Source organism: Lipotes vexillifer, unplaced genomic scaffold (genome assembly GCF_000442215.2).
Source record: "Lipotes vexillifer unplaced genomic scaffold, Lipotes_vexillifer_v1.1 scaffold225, whole genome shotgun sequence".
Classification (NCBI taxonomy): Eukaryota; Metazoa; Chordata; class Mammalia; order Artiodactyla; family Lipotidae; genus Lipotes; species Lipotes vexillifer.
The window spans coordinates 2,294,743-2,312,845 of NW_006787630.1; the positions used below are offsets into that span (position 1 = coordinate 2,294,743).

General features: G+C 58.1%; 2 protein-coding genes across 2 annotated transcripts in view; one reads left to right on the plus strand and one right to left on the minus strand.

The window, feature by feature from the left end:
* The window catches only part of AZU1 (azurocidin 1), a 2,601-nt gene extending 624 nt beyond the window's left edge, over positions 1–1,977 (minus strand). The window contains exons 1-4 of the mRNA XM_007460449.1: positions 1,920–1,977; positions 1,494–1,650; positions 929–1,070; positions 155–391 (exon numbers count right to left, since the gene is read on the minus strand). Of these exons, the coding sequence (XP_007460511.1) occupies positions 155–391; positions 929–1,070; positions 1,494–1,650; positions 1,920–1,977 (594 nt within the window). The remainder of the gene's footprint in view (positions 1–154; positions 392–928; positions 1,071–1,493; positions 1,651–1,919) is intronic.
* A 4,256-nt stretch (positions 1,978–6,233) lies between these two features.
* PLPPR3 (phospholipid phosphatase related 3) lies at positions 6,234–18,087 on the plus strand. Its single transcript, XM_007460408.1, has 7 exons — positions 6,234–6,328; positions 15,302–15,487; positions 15,565–15,706; positions 15,792–15,987; positions 16,080–16,137; positions 16,221–16,394; positions 16,680–18,087. Exons 1-7 carry the CDS (start codon positions 6,254–6,256, stop codon positions 18,039–18,041), a joined length of 2,193 nt encoding a protein of 730 aa, XP_007460470.1. The 5' UTR covers positions 6,234–6,253; the 3' UTR covers positions 18,042–18,087.
* Positions 18,088–18,103: the final 16 nt, after the last annotated feature.

The window sequence follows — 18,103 nt, forward strand, 5'->3', positions numbered from 1 at the left end:
CTACACACAAGGTCTGGGAGCCCCTGGCTCCAAACGGGCAGACCCTACCCTGTCCTGTTCCCTGTCGTGTTTCCAGCCCCCAGCCCAGAGCTTGGCACTTGTCCTTGCTTTTCCCACCACCTGGAGCCCACCCCAGGTCACACCCAGCCCGTACCTGGCAGATGCCACCCCGGCGGGTAAGGACACCGGTGCACACATTGTTCGGGCGACACTGGTCTGACGGGGTCACAGTGACGTTCACGACCCTTGGGACTCGGGAGAGACGCCCTCTATGCTTTCGGGCGCCCCAGCCTGCGACCTGGCAGTTGGTGCCAGCTTCCACCGTGGCATTCTGTGGGGGCAGTGGTACCACTGCCACGGTGCTGCTGGTGAGGTTGGCCTGACGGTCCAGCTGGGGAGGGAAACTGAGTCAGGAGAGGGCGGAGCTGGGGACCAGAGCCTCACGGGGCCCAGCTGGGAGCCAGGGCGGCAGCTACATGAGTTTTGGTCTGTAAAGTGGTTTGGGTCCTGGCCAGTTTAGGCAGTAACTGGCCGTGGGGTCCTGGCCAAGTGACTTTACCTCGCTGGGCCTCTGGTTCCTCCAGAGAAGGAATCAGTCGTTCTTATCGCAAAGGTGGTTTGAGAGACCCTGAAGGTGAAGAGCTTGCCCAGGAAAGTGCAGATAAAACAAGGTACCATCCCCCGTCACTACTGACAGAAAATTTTTAAAAATCATATTATGCAGTGTCAGTAATGACGTAGAGAAATGGGCAGTTTTAAATGCTGCTGGTGGGGAGGGTAAGTTAGCCCAGCTACTGTGTCCAGGATCCAGAGGCTAGCTAAATGGATTGTGCACTTGGCTGTATGATTTAACCACAGGCTCCGTCCCCGTGGCTCATCCCTCCTGAGCCCCGCAGGCCGTTGTCAGCCCCCCCACCCCTCTCCCCACCTGCAGCAGCAGCACGTCGTTCAGGTTCTCTTGGGGGTCATAGCCATTCTCACTGATGCTCCTGATGGAGAAAGTCTGCCGGGACCTCTCCCTTCGCCTCAGGTTGTAGGCCCCCAGCACCACAGTGGCGATCCTGGTGTTGCTAAGAGCAGGTGGGGGCAGACACCAGGCTGGGGCAGTCCTGGGGGCTTGTGGGGAAGTCCCTAACCTTCCACACCCACCCCAGGGCCCGGGCATGGATGGAGAGCAGCTTTGCAAATAAGGCAGGGAATTCCTAGCCCGCTGAACCACAGCCCAGGAGCCAAAGGAAGGACAGCAGGGATGGTCAAACCTCCTTCCTTCCTTCTGCAGCCGTTATCTCCCCTCTGTTTCCAGATCGAGACCCTCCTGGGCCCCCTTCCTATCCTGGGTCCCCCCATTTCCCTCTCCAAGCCCCTCAACCCTTCCTAAGACCCCTCCCCCTCGCCAAGACCCTCTCCTCACCTACCAGGCACCGCTCCCCCAGGAATCCCCCAGCTCTCTCCCTCTCCGAGCCCCCCTCCCCACCCTGTGGCTCCCTCCTCACCGGCTTTGGAAGCAGCTGGCGGCTGTCAGGACGAAGCCGGGGTGGATCAGGGCGCCCCCGCAGAAGTGCCGCCCTTGGGTCTGAATGGAGGCCAGGAATGGGAATTCCTGCCGCTGGGCCTTCCTGCCACCCACGATGTCCGCCAGGGGGGCCGAGCCTGGGGAGAGGGTGCATTGCAGCTCCCCCGGTTTCAGCCCCAACCCCGGCCTCCCGCCCCCCTGTTCCCTAAAAAGGACAGGGACCCACCCTCCCAGGGCTAGTCAGGGCCAGCCTGGCTGTGCGGCCTGGGCCAGGTCGCTTTCCCTCCCTGAGCCTTGAGTCCAGGGAAGCAGGGGCTGGCGCCCACTGGTCCCTTCCACCAGGGCCTGTCCCCTGCAGCTGGATCCCTGCATGGATGGGGACGTCTGGCCTGGGGCAGGCACTCACCAGCCCTGGAGGTCGCCAGCAGGCCGGCCAGCAGGCCCAGGAGTCTGAGTGCCGTCATGATGGGGGCCGATGGGGGTGGCTGGGATGGTGGCGCCCTTATACCTGGGGCCTTGGCCATCGGCACACCCCCGACCCAGGGCCCGGCCCCTCCCGTCAGGAACAGGGGAAGTTGCCCAAGGCCTCCAGAGCCAACCGCTCCTGGGGCCTGCCTGGGCCCTCCAACTGCCCACCCTGTGCCCCATCCTCCCCTCTGTACGGTGGGTGACCCATCAGATGTGGGTGAGGCTGACACCCAGCCGTGCCACTCACAATGGGGGCTCCGCTTGGCTTTCTGGCCTGAGTGCTGGGGGTTCCACCACTGCCCACCTGTCCTGGGACTGAGTCCTGCTGGCTTTTCCATGTGTGTGTTTTTACTGCTTTTTATTTTTTTTAAACAGCTTTATTGAGATATAATTCGAGTACCACACAATTCATCTGTTTAAATTGTGCAATTCCATCGTTTTTAGTATCTTCACAGAGTTACGCAGCCACCACCCCAATTTTAGAACGTTCCATCACCTCAAAAGAAGCCCCGGCCCCATCAGCAGTCACTCCCCCTCCCATCCCCCAGCCCCTGACAATCATGAACCCACTCTCCATCTGTGGATTTGCCTGTTCTGGACGTTTCCCATCAATGGAATCACACACTGCGTGTCTTCTGTGTCCAGCTTTTCACTTACAGGGTTTTTATCTGTGGGCACCTGGCCAGGTCACTCTCCCGCCCTCAGTCTGTGCATCTCTAAAGTGGGCAGGTGCGGCCATGGAGCCCCCAGAGCCAAGTGGTCCTGGAGAGGTTGTCTCCCCTTCCCTGTCCTCGAAGCAGGGTCTTCAGAGGTTTCAGGCACTCAGAACCTGGGCAAGAGATGAGGCCAAGGGGAGAGAAAGACAGGGTTGAGTATCCAGAATATATAAGGAACTCTCACAACTCAACAACAAAAAGACAAACAATCCACTTAAAAATGGACAAAGGATTTGAATAGACATTTCTCCCAAGATACACAAATGGCCAACATGCCGTGAAAAGATGCTCAAAATTATTAGTCATCAGGGAAATGCACAAATCAAAACCACAGCGAGACACCACTTCATACCCACTAGGATGGCTGGAATGAAAAGGGCAGAAAAAATAGTGTTGGTGAGGAGGTGGGAAATTGGAACCTCAGACAGGCTGGCAGGGATGTAAAATAGTGCCGTGGCTGGGGAAGGCCTGGCAGCTCCTCAAAACGTTAATCACCGAATTATCATATTACTCAGCAGTTCCACTCCTAGGTGCGTGCCCAAGAGAACGAAAGACAGGGTCTCAGATACCTGCACACGTGTGTTCACAGTGGCCAAATGGTGGACGCAACACAAATGCCCTTCAACAGACAGACGTGTCCCTTCACACATGGGAGCATCACTCAGCCGTGAAAAGGGGTGAAGCTCTGACACTCGCTACCACGTGGATAGACCCCGAGAACATGATGCTCAGTGGGAGAAGCCAGACACAGAAGGACACACAGTGTGTGATTCCATTGATGGGAAACGTCCAGATCAGGCAGATCCACAGAGACAGACAGTGGGTTCCTGGTTGTCAGGGGCTGGGGGGTTAGGGGGTTAGGGGAATAATAGCTGAAGGAAATGGGGTTTCTTTGGAGGAGATGGAATGTTCTAGAATTAGCTGGTTGCACAACTCTGTGAATGTTCCTTCCAAAAACCAGCGGATGTGATACTTTAAGATGGCTGATCTTATGTCATGTGAATTTCACCTCAATTTTTAATTTTTATTTTTACTTTTACTTATTTTTGACACCTCAATTTAAAAAAAAATAGGATTTATTTCCAAGGAGACACCAAGAGGTTGGGGCTGGTGGTGGACCCCATGTCTCAGGACACTAGGACACCAGTTCCTGTTTGGGGCCTTGGGGGGGGGGCTCTTGCAGGGCAGGACTGTGGAGGGTGGCGGGAGCAGGGGTCAGGGCAGACTTGCAGTCCTCCACCCAGCCTGAAGGGTGGGGTCCTGGGGCTCAGGCCTGGTCCCTGCCGAGTCTCACGGTCCCACCGCCCAGCTGTGTCCCCTGCATGGCCTCTGCCTCAGACCAGTGTCCCCCCAAGTTTGCCTCCCGTCTCCACTCTCCCTGGATCCCACCGGTGCGTCCTCCCTCCTGAGGCCCCAACTTGCCGCCCACCCTGTCCTTGCCCGTGGACCAGGCTGCTGTCTTGCACAGAGCACAGCCAGAGAGATGGGTGACTCCAGAGCCCACGGGTCCATCCCTTCCTACTTGGGTGGCCTCAAGGGCCCCTCTCCGGCCCTGTTTCCCTGTCTGGGTACCAGGACGTGAACAGTTCCTGCCGCACCCCCAGTAGAGCTGTGGTGAGCATCGAGTGGGTTAATACGTGCAAGAGTCTTTGAGCAGCAGCGTGCTCAATCCCTCCTCCTTGCTCTAAACTCCGCCATGGCTCCCTAGTGCCCAAGAAGCAAGTCCAGGCCCCACTGCTGGGCCATGTGCCATCACAGCCGGGCCTGGCTCCTCCACCACTGGGGATTGACAGGAAGAAGACCCCCACCCCGGCTCCGGATATTCCCCCAGACCCTCTCCTGTTGCCCTGAACTGTCAGGAGGGTCTCCCAGGACACCCCTTCCTGCTCCTGCCCCCCCCAGGAGGCCCCCAAGAGCGATTGCCCCATTTTCCCCTCCTCCCGCCTCCTGAGGGCTGTTTGTGGTCACCTTTCAACGCCGGGATTCCCAACGTCTGCCCAGCCCTGGCTCCGCCCCTGGCTGGCAGGGAAACCGAGGCCCAGTGGGCATCAGGCCTGGGGAGGCAGGACAGAGAGCTCCGGTGTGCCCCATGCGCAAAGTGGCCTTGTTATGCCCATTTCCAGGTGAGCAAATGGAGGCCCCGGTGGGATTCAAACCCTTAACCGCGCATACAGTCACCTTTGAAGACACATGCAGCTGAGTCTCTTAAAACAAGAAGGGCCACGGCCAGGACCAGGTTGGAGTGTGAACAGCTGCGTGCGAATAAAGCCCAGTGGCTGCACACACCAGGTTATCCATCCGTGCAGCCCTCACCCCCGACCTTAACTGGACGCTTAACTGCGGGATTTTGGGGGGTCTGTTCCAGTTCTCAGCGGGGCCTGGAGACCGTGGACAGAGATTTAAGTTCCCGGGGGCCTCAGCTTCCCAACTTGTCAAATGACGGTCAGCTGGTCCCACCCCACATGGCTGTGTGTGGAAACACCTGCAAAGAGCAAGCGCTGCCTAAGTGAGCCTCACGTGAATTCACCACGGGGGCCCTACCGCCGCCCGCGCATCCCGGGGCATCCAGGGCCGTGCGTCCTGGATGCTGTGGGCCCGGCGAGGGGCCGGGTTTGGACGAGCGGAGCGGAGGACCCCGGCGGGGCGCAGGGGACAGGTGGGCGGTGCGCGGTGCGGGGGCCCGGGAGTGAGGGCGGCCCCCCACCCCCCAGCTTCTTTTGTCTCCCGAAGGCTCGGGCGCCCGGGAGCTCGCCATGGAAAGGCGCGCCGGGGAAGGGGGGCAGAGAGGCGAGAAACCCGGAGACCAGGACACTCTCCCAGCGCCCGGCCTCGATGGGGCTCCCCGGGCCCATCCGAGAGGTCCGGGAGGGGAGGAGCCCGCAAACCCCGGCCCATGCCCGCCCCGGCGGGAGACCGAGACCCCGCAGACCCAGAGACTGAGGGGGCGGGAGCACGGGGCGCGGGGACGGCGACGGACGCACGCGCGCGGCGCCCCCGACGCGTCGAAACAAAGAGCCCCCGCCCCTAGCGCCGCCTCTAGGCCGCCGGGCGCGGGGTCTCGGGCCGGGCGGGGCCCCTCCCTCCCCGCCTCCCCTCCGCCCCCGCGGGGGAGGGGCCGGCTTTGTGCTAGCCGCGCCGCAGCCCCCGTCGCCGCCAGCTCCGCCCACAGGACGCCGGCGCGCCAGGTGAGGGGCCCTCGGGCTGGGCGAGGACCCCCACCGCTCCTCCGGTCCCGAAGGCCCCCGCCCTGACGCGCGGGACGGACCCCGGCCCGGAGGCCCGGAGGCCAGGCCGTCTCCGCCCTCTTTGCCGAGCCCCCTCCCGGCTCCCCATCCGGAGTGGCAGCCGGAGCGTCGGGCAGGGCCGCAGCGCGCGGGGGAGGCCGCGGGCTCCCCTCTCCCCGGCCTCAGTTTCCCTGGGCGGTTCCTGCGCATCCTGGCCCGCCCCCCCTCCGCGGGCGCCGGGCTCCGCTTCCCCCCAGGGCTCAGCCTGCGCCCCTCCCTCCTGCAGCGCGGCTTTGTCCCCTCCCACCACGGCCTGTGGCGCCCCCGGCACCATGATCTCGACCAACGAGAAGAATAAAAGCTCGAAGGACAGCATGACGCTTCTGCCCTGCTTCTACTTCGTAGAGGTGAGTGGGGCGGGGGGGTGGTCGCGCTGGTGGGGGAGGGGCAGAGGCCTCAGTTCCGCCGGCCCTCGGGGACCCCCACGCCGAGGGACGGGCACAGCCAGGCTGCCTGGGGGTGGGGCTGGGTCAGACCGCTTGGGCTCTGTAGGACGAGTAGGCGTTGCAGAGACGCAGAAGGCTGTCCTGCAGGAGCTGGGCAGATGCTGGGAGGCGGGGCCTGCAGTCTGGGGTACGGGTCAGCTGCGCACATGAAGGGGCTGGAGCAAGGCGCTGGGGGCCATGGGTGGGGCGGGGCGCGGGGTATGGATGCGGTGTCTTCCTCCAGCGTGAGGGCCGGAGGCCTGAAGGTCTGAGTTGAAATCCCTCCTCTGCTAATGACGGAGGCCCCTGCACTTCGCCAAGCTCTGATAGAACAGGCTGGGCACATAGTGAAGGCCTCTTGAGTGTTTAAAAAGTAGAAGGCGGTAAATGCAGCCACCTGGCACATACTAAGCGCTAATGACCAGACAACGTGTAGCCACACTTAGATGGTTAGCATCTGGGTTACCCACAGTGCACCCTGCTTGCCGTGCGGGGAAACCCAGCCCCAGCGAGGGGCCCAGACAAGGTGTGGGTGGAGAGGGGGCGGACCACCAGACCTGAGCAAACAGCATCCCCCGCCACCCTGTGCAGGGTCACCCAGGCTGGTGGGTACCTCCCCAACGGGCAGGAAATCTGATGATTCTTCAGATCTGCATTTGAATCCTCATTACAGTAGGTTGTACCTTCTCAGTGTTCTCCAGGCATCACGGAGGCAGCACCTCCACTCCCCAGGTGCCTACCCCGCTCCACTTCCCACTACTCTCTCCTGTGTCCCCTCCTAGAAAACCTTTCACACCCATTTAAGTCCACCAGATATGCAACCTCCCCCCACCACCTTTGCAAACACAGGTTCCTGCCCTTGGCTTTCTTCTAGTGGAGATCGTTGCTTACCATCGTCCCAGGAAATGGTGCCCCATCCTTTTTCACTGCCATGTAGTCCTCCAGTGCTGGGCCCCAGCCCCAGGGAGTTGGGCACTCGGGTGCTTCCTAGCCTTTGTGTCTCACAGACATTCCTAGAAGGAGACTCTTGAAGCCCTTTGGCCTGTGTCACCCCACACAAGTGTGCAGAGCTTATCTGCAGGGTACCTCCCTGGGGAGCAGGGTGTGGTCACACGGGAAAGACCCCAAAGTCCTCCCACGGAGGCGCCCACGTTGCGTGCCTGTTTTCCCGCAGTTGCGTCTGCCCTGAGCGTTAGCGGCGTCTGGATTTTGACCGACCCAGTGGGTGAAAAACCATATAACCCAGTCCCGGTCTGCATTTCCTTTACGGCCAGTGTTCCATTCCTTTTTTTTTTTTTCCTTTTTTTTTTTTAAACACACACACCCCCAAAGCAAGCAAGTTGGCTCGACATCGTGGGTGTGTGTGAGTGATCTTCCTTTGGTGCAGAGATATGCGCTGAGGGGTTCCTGGTTTTCAGCCGAGGATCTTGGGAAACGGTGAGAGGCGGGTGGTGGGATTCCGGAGGCACTTACAGGCCTTCAGGTGGCGGCGGGCTCTGATGGGGGACCCCCACCCACCACCCAGCCTGCCACGAGGGGCCGCCGGTTCTCCCTCCAGTCTGGCCCGGTGGGCAGATGCGGGCAGAGGCTGGAGGGGAAGCAGGGGAGCCGGCCAGGCGCTATAGCCGCACCGCTTGGCACTTGGAAAGTCGTGGGGGGTCTTCAGCACGACCCTGTCGCGGAGAGATTTGGTGATTTTAAGGCGCTTCCCAGTCCCCACGTAAACCCTCTTTGTGGCCTGACGCTGTCTGCCCCCCGAGCCAGATGACCCTGACCGTGATCACGGAGGCAGCCGCTGACTGCTGCTAATACTACCACAGGATCCACGTGCGCCAGACTCTAAGCGCTTTCAGTGTATTTGCTTATCCAGTCCTGCATTGAAGCCCTGGGTGGTGGCCACTTTATTGGTCCTGTTTTCAGCTGGGGAAACTGAGGCGTCGGGAAGAGGTGGGGCCAGGATGCAAGCCCAGGCAGGTGGCTTCATTTAACTGCCTTGGGCCTCATGCCTACATGCAGCAGGCACTCAATAAACATTCCTTGCACACCAGCCCAGCTCCTGCAGCCCCACCTTTGGCACTTCCCCTCTGGGAGCCCCCGGCCAGGGCCGCATGGAGGGCCTGAGGCCTCTCTCAAGGAGCCGTACAAATCGAGTTGGAGGTGGGGGATTCCCAAGGCAGCTGGGCTCCGTTAGGGGCCCGCCTACTCTCTGGTCCCCAGATGTGCCAGCCCCACCTGGCCCTGTTGGGGGTTTTAATTTGAGATCCTTGGACCAGAAGGGGAGGCAGAGGACACTGGGAGGTTCTGCTTCCATAAGAAGGTTCCACTGGAATCTGCTCAATAGCTTTGCAGCACGAGTGGGTGAGTGAGTGAGGGGTAGATCCTGCCCCCCTGCCCTCCTCGGGCGCCATGTCTGCGACTTGGTCAAACGCAGCTCAGTTTTCCTGAACCTCAGCCTCCTGCCCGTTCGTCACGGCTGCGGTGAGCAGGAGTGTCATGTGTGCTGTGTGCCTATCGCCTGAGGACACATGATCAGGGTGTGCAGAAGGACAGTTGCACAAATGAGTGATTCAAAGAATTCGTTCATTTATTCAGCACCTGCCATGGACCAGATGCCCATCTTCTCAGGGCTGAGTGTGAAGTTGGCACATAGAGGTACAGGGTGCAGAGGAAATAAAGCAGCGCAAGGGATGGAGAGACTGGTGCCGGGAAGGGGGTCTCCGAGGAGGACCAGACACCCCAGAGGAGTGTCTAAGTGCGTCCTTCTATCCCTGAGAGGAAAGGCCCAGAGGCAGGAACCTGTCTGTTGTTTCTAGGTTGCTCGAGACAGCAAGGGTAGCTGGAGGAGAGAGATGAATGAAGTGGTGAGTGGGTGGATGGATGGACTGATGGATGGGTGGATGGATGGATGGATTGACGGAAGAAAGGAAGGAGGCAAGCATGAGTGGGTGGATGAATGGATGGTGGATTGGTAGATGGATGATGGAAGATGATGTTTGGAGGATGGGTGCTTGGATGGATGGATGGATGGAAGGAAGGGAGGATGGATGGATGGATGGATGGATGATAGTTGGATGGGGGAAATGGGTGGCTTGATGGATGGATGGGTGGGTGGAAGAAAAGAAAAAAGGAAGTATAGGTGGGTGGATGGATGATGGGTGGGTAGATGGATGGATGGGTGGGTGGGTGGGTGCATGGATGGATGGATGGATGAATGGATGATTGATGGATGAGTGGAAGGGTGGGTGGGTTGATGGATGGATGGGTAAGTGAAGCAAGTATGAGTGGACGGATGATGGCAGATGATGGATGATGGATGGGAGGATGGATGGGTGGATGTCGGATGAATGGAAGCTTGATGGATGAGTGGATGGGTGGGTTAATGGATGGATGAGTAAGTGGATGGATGCATGGTGGATTTATGGATGGATGATGGCTGGCTGGCTGGGTGGTCGGCTGGAGGGGAAATGAATAAATGGACAGAAGCATATTGGAAGTTGATGGACAGAGGGATGGGTGTTTGAATGAATGGATGATTGATGGATGAGTGGATGGTTGGGTTGATAGATGGGTAAGTGGATGGATAGTTGATTTATGGATGGATGGGTGGGTGGATGGAAGGAAGCCTGGGTGGATGGATGGATGGTTGGGTGGAAAGATGAATGGATTCATGGGTGGGTGAGTGGATGGAAGGAAGGAAGGAAGCACGAATTTGTGGATAGATGGATGGATGATGGAAGATGATGGATGGATAGAGGTGGATTGAATGGATGGATGATGGAATGAATGGATGGCTGATGGAATGGTTGGGTGAGTGGATGGAGGTGGATTGATAGCTGATGGAAGATGATGGAAGGATGGATGATGGATGGATGAATGGGTGGGTGAGTGATGGCCAGATGGGTGGGTGGGTGGGTCGATGGATGGGTGGGTGAATCTGTGGATGGGTTGATGGATGGATGAAGGGGCAAAAGGAAGCAAGCATGGGTGGATGGTTGGATGTTGGGTAGAAGATTGGGTCGATGGATGGGTGGGTGGGTGGATAGATTGTGGATTCCTGTATGGATGATGGGAGATGATGGATTGATGGATGACAGATGAATGGTTGGGTAATGAGTGGAAGGAAGGGAAGAAGGAGTGAAGGAAGGTGTAGGTGGATGGATGGATCTGTGGATGGGCGGATGGTAGGATGGAATGATGGATGGAAGGAAGGAAGGATGAGTGGGATGGATGGATGGAAGGAAGGAAGCATAAGTAGGTGAATGAATGGACAGCGGATTGATGGATGAATGATGGAAGATTGATGGAATGATGGATGGAAGGAAGGAAGGATGAGTGGGATGGATGGATGGAAGGAAGGAAGCATAAGTAGGTGAATGAATGGACAGCGGATTGATGGATGAATGATGGAAGATTGATGGAATGATGGATGGAAGGAAGGAAGGATGAGTGGGATGGATGGATGGAAGGAAGGAAGCATAAGTAGGTGAATGAATGGACAGCGGATTGATTGATGGATGAATGATGGAAGATTGATGGATGAATGGATGGAAGGAAGGAAGGATGAGTGGGATGGATGGATGGAAGGAAGGAAGCATAAGTAGGTGAATGGACGGACAGCGGATTGATGAATGAATGATGGAAGATTGATGGATGAATGGATGGAAGGAAGGAAGGATGAGTGGATGGATGGATGGTGGTTTGATGTATGGATGATAATGGAAAATGATGGACAGATGATAGATGCGTGGGTAGATGGAAGGAAGCAAGCAAGCATGGGTGGAAAGATTGGTGGGTGGAAGGATTGGTGGGTGGAAGAAAGGAAGAAGGGAAGGGTGGAAGAAAGGAAGAAGGGAAGGGTGGAAGGAAGTGTAGGTGGGTGGACAGATGATGGATGGGTAGGTGGAGGGAAGGATAGGTAGATGGGTGGGTGGGTGGATGCATAGGTGGGTGGGTGGGTTGGAGGAAGAATGAGTAGATAGATGGATGATGGATTGATGGGTGGATAATGGGAGAGGACGGATGAATGACAAATGAATAGATGGATGAACAGGTGGATGGATGGGTAGTGTATGGATGGATGGAAGGAAGGAATCAAGTAGCATGAATGGGTGGGTGAATGGATGTAGGATTGATGCATGATAGATGGGAGGATGGATGCGTGAATGGATGGGTGGGCTGATGGAGGGATGGGTGGATGGTTTGATGGGTGTGTGGGTGGGTGGATGGATGGGTGTGTGGGTGGGTGGATTGATGGCAGGATGGATGTATGATGGATGGATGGAAGGAAGGGAGGATGGATGGATGGATGGACAGATGAGTAGGAGGGTGGTCTGATGGAAAATGAATAACTGGATAGATGGATGTTGGAAGTTGATGGACGGGATAGGTGTTTGGTTGAATGGATGATGGATGAGTGGGATGATGGATGGTTGGAAGGAAGGAAGGATGAGTGGATGGATGGTGGATTGATGGATGGATGATGGAAGGTGATGGATGGATGGATGGGTGGGTGGATGGATGGGTGGGTGGGTGGAAGGGTGGGTGGGTGTGTGGTTGGATGGGTGGATGGAATATGGATGAGTAAGTGGGTGGATGGATGATTGATGGGAGGAAAGATGGGTGGTCAGATGTATAATGAGTAAATGGATGGTTAGATTTTGGAAGTTGATGGACAGAGGGATGGGTGTTTGGATGAAAGGATGATGATTGTTGAATGGGTAGATAGGTGGATGGATGGATGGGGGTGGGCTGATGGGGGGTAGATAGGCTTGGATGGATGAGTAGGGGGTGGGCTGATGGATGAATGGGTGAGTAAGTGGATGGATATACAGATAGATGGATGGGTCGATGGAAGGAAGGAAGCAAGCATGAGTAGATGGATGAATGGATAGTGGATTGATGGATGGATGTGCATGGATGGATGGATGGATGGATGGGAGAAAGGAAGGGCAAGTGGATGGATGGATGGTGTATTGATAGATACTGGAAGATGATGGGTGAATGGAGGGATGATGGGTGGGTGGGTTGCTGAATGAATGGATAGGTGGGTGGAAGGAAGGAAGGAAGGAAGGAAGTGTAGATGGATGGATGGATGATGGATGGGTAGACGGATGGATGATGGGTGGGTGGGTGGATGGAGGGTGGATTTATGGGTGGATGATGGATGGGAGGCTGAATGGGTGGGTGGATGGGTGTTCAGATAGATGGATAATGAATAAATGAATGGGTAGATGTTGGAAGCTGATGGATGGGTGTTTGGGTGGATGAATGGATGGATGGGTGGACGGGTTGATGGGTGTGTGGGTGGATAGATTGATGGATGGAAGGAAGGACGAAGGGATGGATGGGCGGATCAAAGGAAGGAAGCATGAGTGGATGGATAGATGGTTAGAGGTGGATGGATGGATGATGGATGGGTGGGTGGGTGGGTTGATGGATAGATGGTTGGGTGGACTGGTGGGTAGATGTATGGATGGGTGAGTAAATGGATGGATAGATGGATGGAAGGAAGGAAGGAAGCATAAGTGGATGAATGAATGGATGGTTGATTGATGAATTGATGTTAGAAGATGATGGATGGATGGAAGGAAGAATGAGTGGGTGTATGGATGGTGGATTGATGTATGGATGATGGAAGATGATGGATGGGTGTGTGGGGTTATGGATGGATGGATGGGTGAGTAGGTGGATGGATGGATGAATAAATGGAAGGAAGAAAGGAAGCAAGCAAGCATGAATAGTAGATGTATGGACGGTAGACTGATGGATGGATGGCTAGATGGAAGGATGAGTGGATGGATGGATGGATGGTGGGTTTAGGTTAGGAATAGGTGATGGAAGATGATGAATGGATAGATGGGTGGATGCTGGATGGATGGATGATAGGTGGCTGGATGAATGGAAGGAAGGATGCGTTGATGGATGGTTGGTGGATTGATGGAAGATGATGGGTGGTTGATGGATGGGTGGGTTGGTTGATGGATGTGTGAATAGATGGATGAAAGGAAGGAGGAAAGCAAGCAAACAAGCATGAGTAGATGGATGAGTGGATGGTGGATTGATGGATGGATGAATTGGTTAATGGACAGATGGAAGAAGGAAGGAAGGATAAGTGGATGGATGGATGGTGAATTCATGGCTACATTATGGATGAATGGATGGATGAATGATGGATGGGAGGGATGGATGGATGAACGATGGATGGGGGTGATGGTTGGATGGGTATGTGGGTTGATGAATGGATGGGTAAGTGGATGGATGGGTGGGTGGGTGGGTAAGTGGAGGGTAGTAAGTGTGGGTGGATGGATGGATGATGCATGGATGGGTGGGTGGATGGATGGAAGGAAACGAGTGAATGGATGGATGAATGGAGGTGGATTGATGGATGGATGATGGAAGATAATTGAAGGATGGATGATGAATGGATGGATAATGGATGGATGAATGGGTGGATGGATTATGGATGGATAGATGGGTGGGTGGGTGGATGGGTGGTGAGTGAAGCAAGCATGAATGGGTGGATGAATGGATGGTGTATTGATGGATGGATAATTGAAGATGATGGATTGATGGATGGAGGATTGGTGGATGGATGGAAGGGTGGGTGGGTGGGTGGGTAGGTGGGTGGGTGGCCAGATGGATTAAAACTGAATAAATGGATAGATGGATGTTGTAAGTTGATGGATGGAGGGATGGGTGTTTGGATGAATGGATGAGTGGATGGGTGGGTTGATGGATGGATGGATGGATGGATGGGAGGATGGATTGGTGGGTGGGTAGGATAGCTAGCTGGAAGGAAGGAAGGGTGGATCAATGTGTGGGTGGATGGGTGAGTGGTTGAGTGGAAGCATGAATGGATGATGGATGAATGGGGGGGTGGGTGTTGGATAGATGGATGGGTGGTTGGGTTGATGGATGGCTGATGGGTAGGTGTGTTGATGGATGGGTGAAAGGAAAAAAGGATGCAAGCATGGGTTGACGGATGATGAATAGATGGGTGGATGCATGGGTGGGTGGATGGACAGAAGGAAGCGTGGGTGGATGGTTGGATGATGGATAGATGAGTGGGTGGATGGATAGATGGGTGGTTGGATTGATGGTGGATTGATGGATGGATGATGGATGGATGGGTGGGTAGGTGAGTGGAAGGGAAGGAGGAGGGAAGGATGGAAATGTAGGTGGATGGACTACCTATGGGTGGGTGGGTGGATGGATGGATGAATGGAAGGAAGGAAGGAAGCATGAGTGGGTGGGTGGGTGGTCAGATGGATGGATAATAAATAAATGGATGAATGGATGTTGGAAGTTGGATGGATGGATGGGTGTTTGGATAAATGAATGATGGATGGATGAGGGAATGGGTGGGCTGATGAATGGATGGTTAGATGTGTGGATGGGTGAGTAAATGGATGGATAGGTGGATGGAAGGAAGGAAGTATAAGTGGATGAATGGATGGTGGATTGATGACTGGATGATGGAAGATGATGGATGGATGGGTGGGTGGGTAGGGTTGATGGTTGGATGATGGACTGATGGATGAATAGATGGGTGGGTGGATGGGTGTGGGTTGATTGATGGATGGATGGATGGATGGAAGGAAGGAAGCATGCGTGAACAGATGGATGGATGCATGGAAGGAATGTTGATGGATGGGCTGATTAGTGGATCAGTGAGTGAGTGAGGGGTGTAGGAACGGCTCTGTTGGATGGATGGATCTGTGGATGTTACCCAGATGGGTGGTGGGTCACCGGATTGCTGAGTGAGCTGATCCGTGGGTGAACGGCAGCAGCCCGGACATGTGGATAGGTGGAATGAATCAGTGAAGGGACTGAATTCATGGGCGGATGACTCCGTCAGCGAGTGTGGCGTGACCCTGGCCAGTCCTGTTCCTGCAGCTGCCCATAGTGGCGTCCTCCGTCGTGTCTCTCTACTTCCTGGAGCTGACCGACCTCTTCAAGCCGGCCAAGGTGGGCTTCCAGTGCTACGACCGCGCGCTCTCCATGCCCTACGTGGAGACCAGCGAGGAGCTCATCCCACTGCTCATGCTCCTCAGCCTGGCCTTCGCTGCGCCTGCGGCCTCGGTGAGTCCTGGTGCGGGGCGGGGCCGGCTGTGGGCACCGCGGCCGGGAGCCCGACTGAGCACCTCCCCGTCTGGCAGATCATGGTGGGCGAGGGCCTGCTGTACTGCATGCAGTCCCGGCTGTGGGGCCGCAGTGGGGGCCCGGGCGGGCCCGAGGGCAGCATCCACGCCGGCGGCTGCAACTTCAACTCCTTCCTTCGGCGGACGGTGCGCTTTGTAGGTGAGTCCCCCACGGCGTCTGCACGCTGAGGGTGGCGGGTCTGGCCCCAGCTCCCGCGCCCGGCCCTAACCCTCCCACCCCGCAGGCGTCCACGTGTTCGGCCTGTGTGCCACAGCCCTGGTGACCGACGTCATCCAGCTGGCCACGGGCTACCACGCACCGTTCTTCCTGACGGTCTGCAAACCCAACTACACCCTGCTGGGCACGTCATGTGAGGCCAACCCCTACATCACGCAGGACATCTGCTCCGGCCGTGACACCCACGCCATCCTGTCTGCACGGTGAGCGTGTCCGGCCCCTGTCCCGTGGAGCATGCAGGGAAACCGAGGCAGGGGCCCAGAGCTGGCGGGGCTCACCCGGGTGCCTCTTGCAGGAAGACCTTCCCATCCCAGCACGCCACTCTGTCCGCCTTCGCTGCTGTCTACGTGTCGGTGAGTCCTGGCCGGCCCAGCCCCATGCCCTGGACACCCCCGCAGGACCGGCTGCCCTGACCGCCCAGCCTGCCCCCCTGCAGATGTATTTCAACTCGGTCATCTCGGACGCCACCAAGCTGCTGAAGCCCATTCTGGTGTTCTCCTTTGCCATCGCGGCGGGCGTCTGTGGCCTCACCCAGATCACGCAGTACCGCAGCCACCCCGTGGACGTCTACGCCGGCTTCCTCATTGGTGCTGGCATCGCTGCCTACCTGGTGAGGGGCTGAGGGGAGAGGCCCGGGTGCCCAGGGGGAGGTCTGAGGGGGGTGGCCAGCCCCACCCTGGGGGACTTTGCTGAGTTTTGTCCCTTGGTAGCTAGAGGCAGAATCTCACGGGCCCAGACCTGCCCAATGTGCAGAGTGAGCGAACTGAAGCCAGAATTTGTCCCATGGGGAGAAAGGTGGACTTCCCCTCTCGGACCCCCACGGCAAGTCTGTGGCTTGGTGGGGACCCTGGTCTCTGGCTGCCGGCCCCACGCCCAGCCCGTGTCTCATCCTTAGGCCTGCCACGCTGTGGGCAACTTCCAGGCCCCGCCGGCAGAGAGACCAGTGGCCCCGGCGCCTGCCAAGGATGCGCTGCGGGCGCTGACCCAGCGGGGCCACGACTCGGTGTACCAGCAGAACAAGTCCGTGAGCACCGACGAGCTGGGCCCCCCCGGGCGGCTGGAGGGTGTACCCCGGCCTGTGGCCCGCGACAAGACCTCACTGGGCAGCCTGAAGCGGGCCAGCGTGGACGTGGACCTGCTGGCCCCACGCAGCCCCATGGGCAAGGAGAACATGGTGACCTTCAGCCACACGCTGCCCCGCGTCAGCACGCCCTCGCTCGATGACCCCGCCCGCCGCCACATGACCATCCACGTGCCCCTGGACGCCTCGCGATCCAAGCAGCTCATCAGCGAGTGGAAGCAGAAGTCGCTGGAGGGCCGCGGCCTGGGGCTACCGGACGAGGCCAGCCCTGCGCACCTGCGGGCGCCGGCGGAGCCCATGGCCGAGGAAGAGGAGGAGGAGGAGGAGGATGAGGATGAAGACGAGGACGAGGAGGGGGAAGAAGGGGATCCAGCCCCGCCTTCACTGTACCCCACAGTCCAGGCACGGCCGGGGTTCGGGCCGCGGGTCATCCTCCCGCCGCGGGCTGGCCCGCAGCCGCTGGTGCACATCCCCGAGGAGGGGGTCCAGGCTGCGGCAGGCCTGTCCCCCAAGAGCAGCGCGGCCGTGCGGGCCAAGTGGCTCATGATGGCAGAGAAGAGTGGCGCCGTGGCGGCCGCGGCCTCCACGCAGCCCCGCGTGGCCAACCCGCCACGGCTGCTGCAGGTCATCGCCATGTCCAAGGCCCCAGGCGGGCCGGGCCCCAAGGCGGCCGAGACGGCCTCGTCCTCCAGCGCCAGCTCCGACTCCTCCCAGTACAGGTCGCCGTCAGACCGTGACTCCGCCAGCATCGTCACCATCGACGCCCATGCGCCCCACCACCCCGTGGTCCACTTGTCTGCGGGTAACGGGCCCTGGGAGTGGAAGGCGGTGGGCGGCGGGGCCAAGGGGGCTGAGGGGGAGGGCAGCTACGAGCTGGGGGACCTGGCTCGTGGCTTCCGTGGGGGACCGAAGCCCCCGGGCGTGTCCCCAGGCTCCTCTGTTGGTGACGTGGACCAGGAGGAGCCACGGTTCGGGGCCGTGGCCACCGTCAACCTGGCCACAGGCGAGGGACTGCCACCGCTGGGCGTGGCCGACGGGGCCCTGGGGCCAGCCAGCCAAGAGTCAACGCTGCGGCGCAAAGCGGGCGGCCTGGTGCTGTGCGAGCGGGAGGCGGCGGAGGCAGAGGCAGAGAGCTACTACCGCAAGATGCAGGCAGCCCGCAGGTTCAAGGACTGAGGGCGGGGGCGGGGCCCCGCGGCAGGGAGCGGGGGGGGGGGGGCTGGCCAAACTCAGACGTG

Excerpts from the sequence above, each read along its gene's own strand:
- PLPPR3 (XM_007460408.1), top strand. The coding sequence starts at position 6,254 with ATGATCTCGACCAACGAGAAGAATAAAAGCTCGAAGGACAGCATGACG. Across the intron at positions 15,707-15,791 it reads GCGGACGGTGCGCTTTGTAG|GCGTCCACGTGTTCGGCCTG; the intron begins GTGAGTCCCCCA and ends CCCACCCCGCAG. Across the intron at positions 16,138-16,220 it reads TCGCTGCTGTCTACGTGTCG|ATGTATTTCAACTCGGTCAT; the intron begins GTGAGTCCTGGC and ends GCCCCCCTGCAG.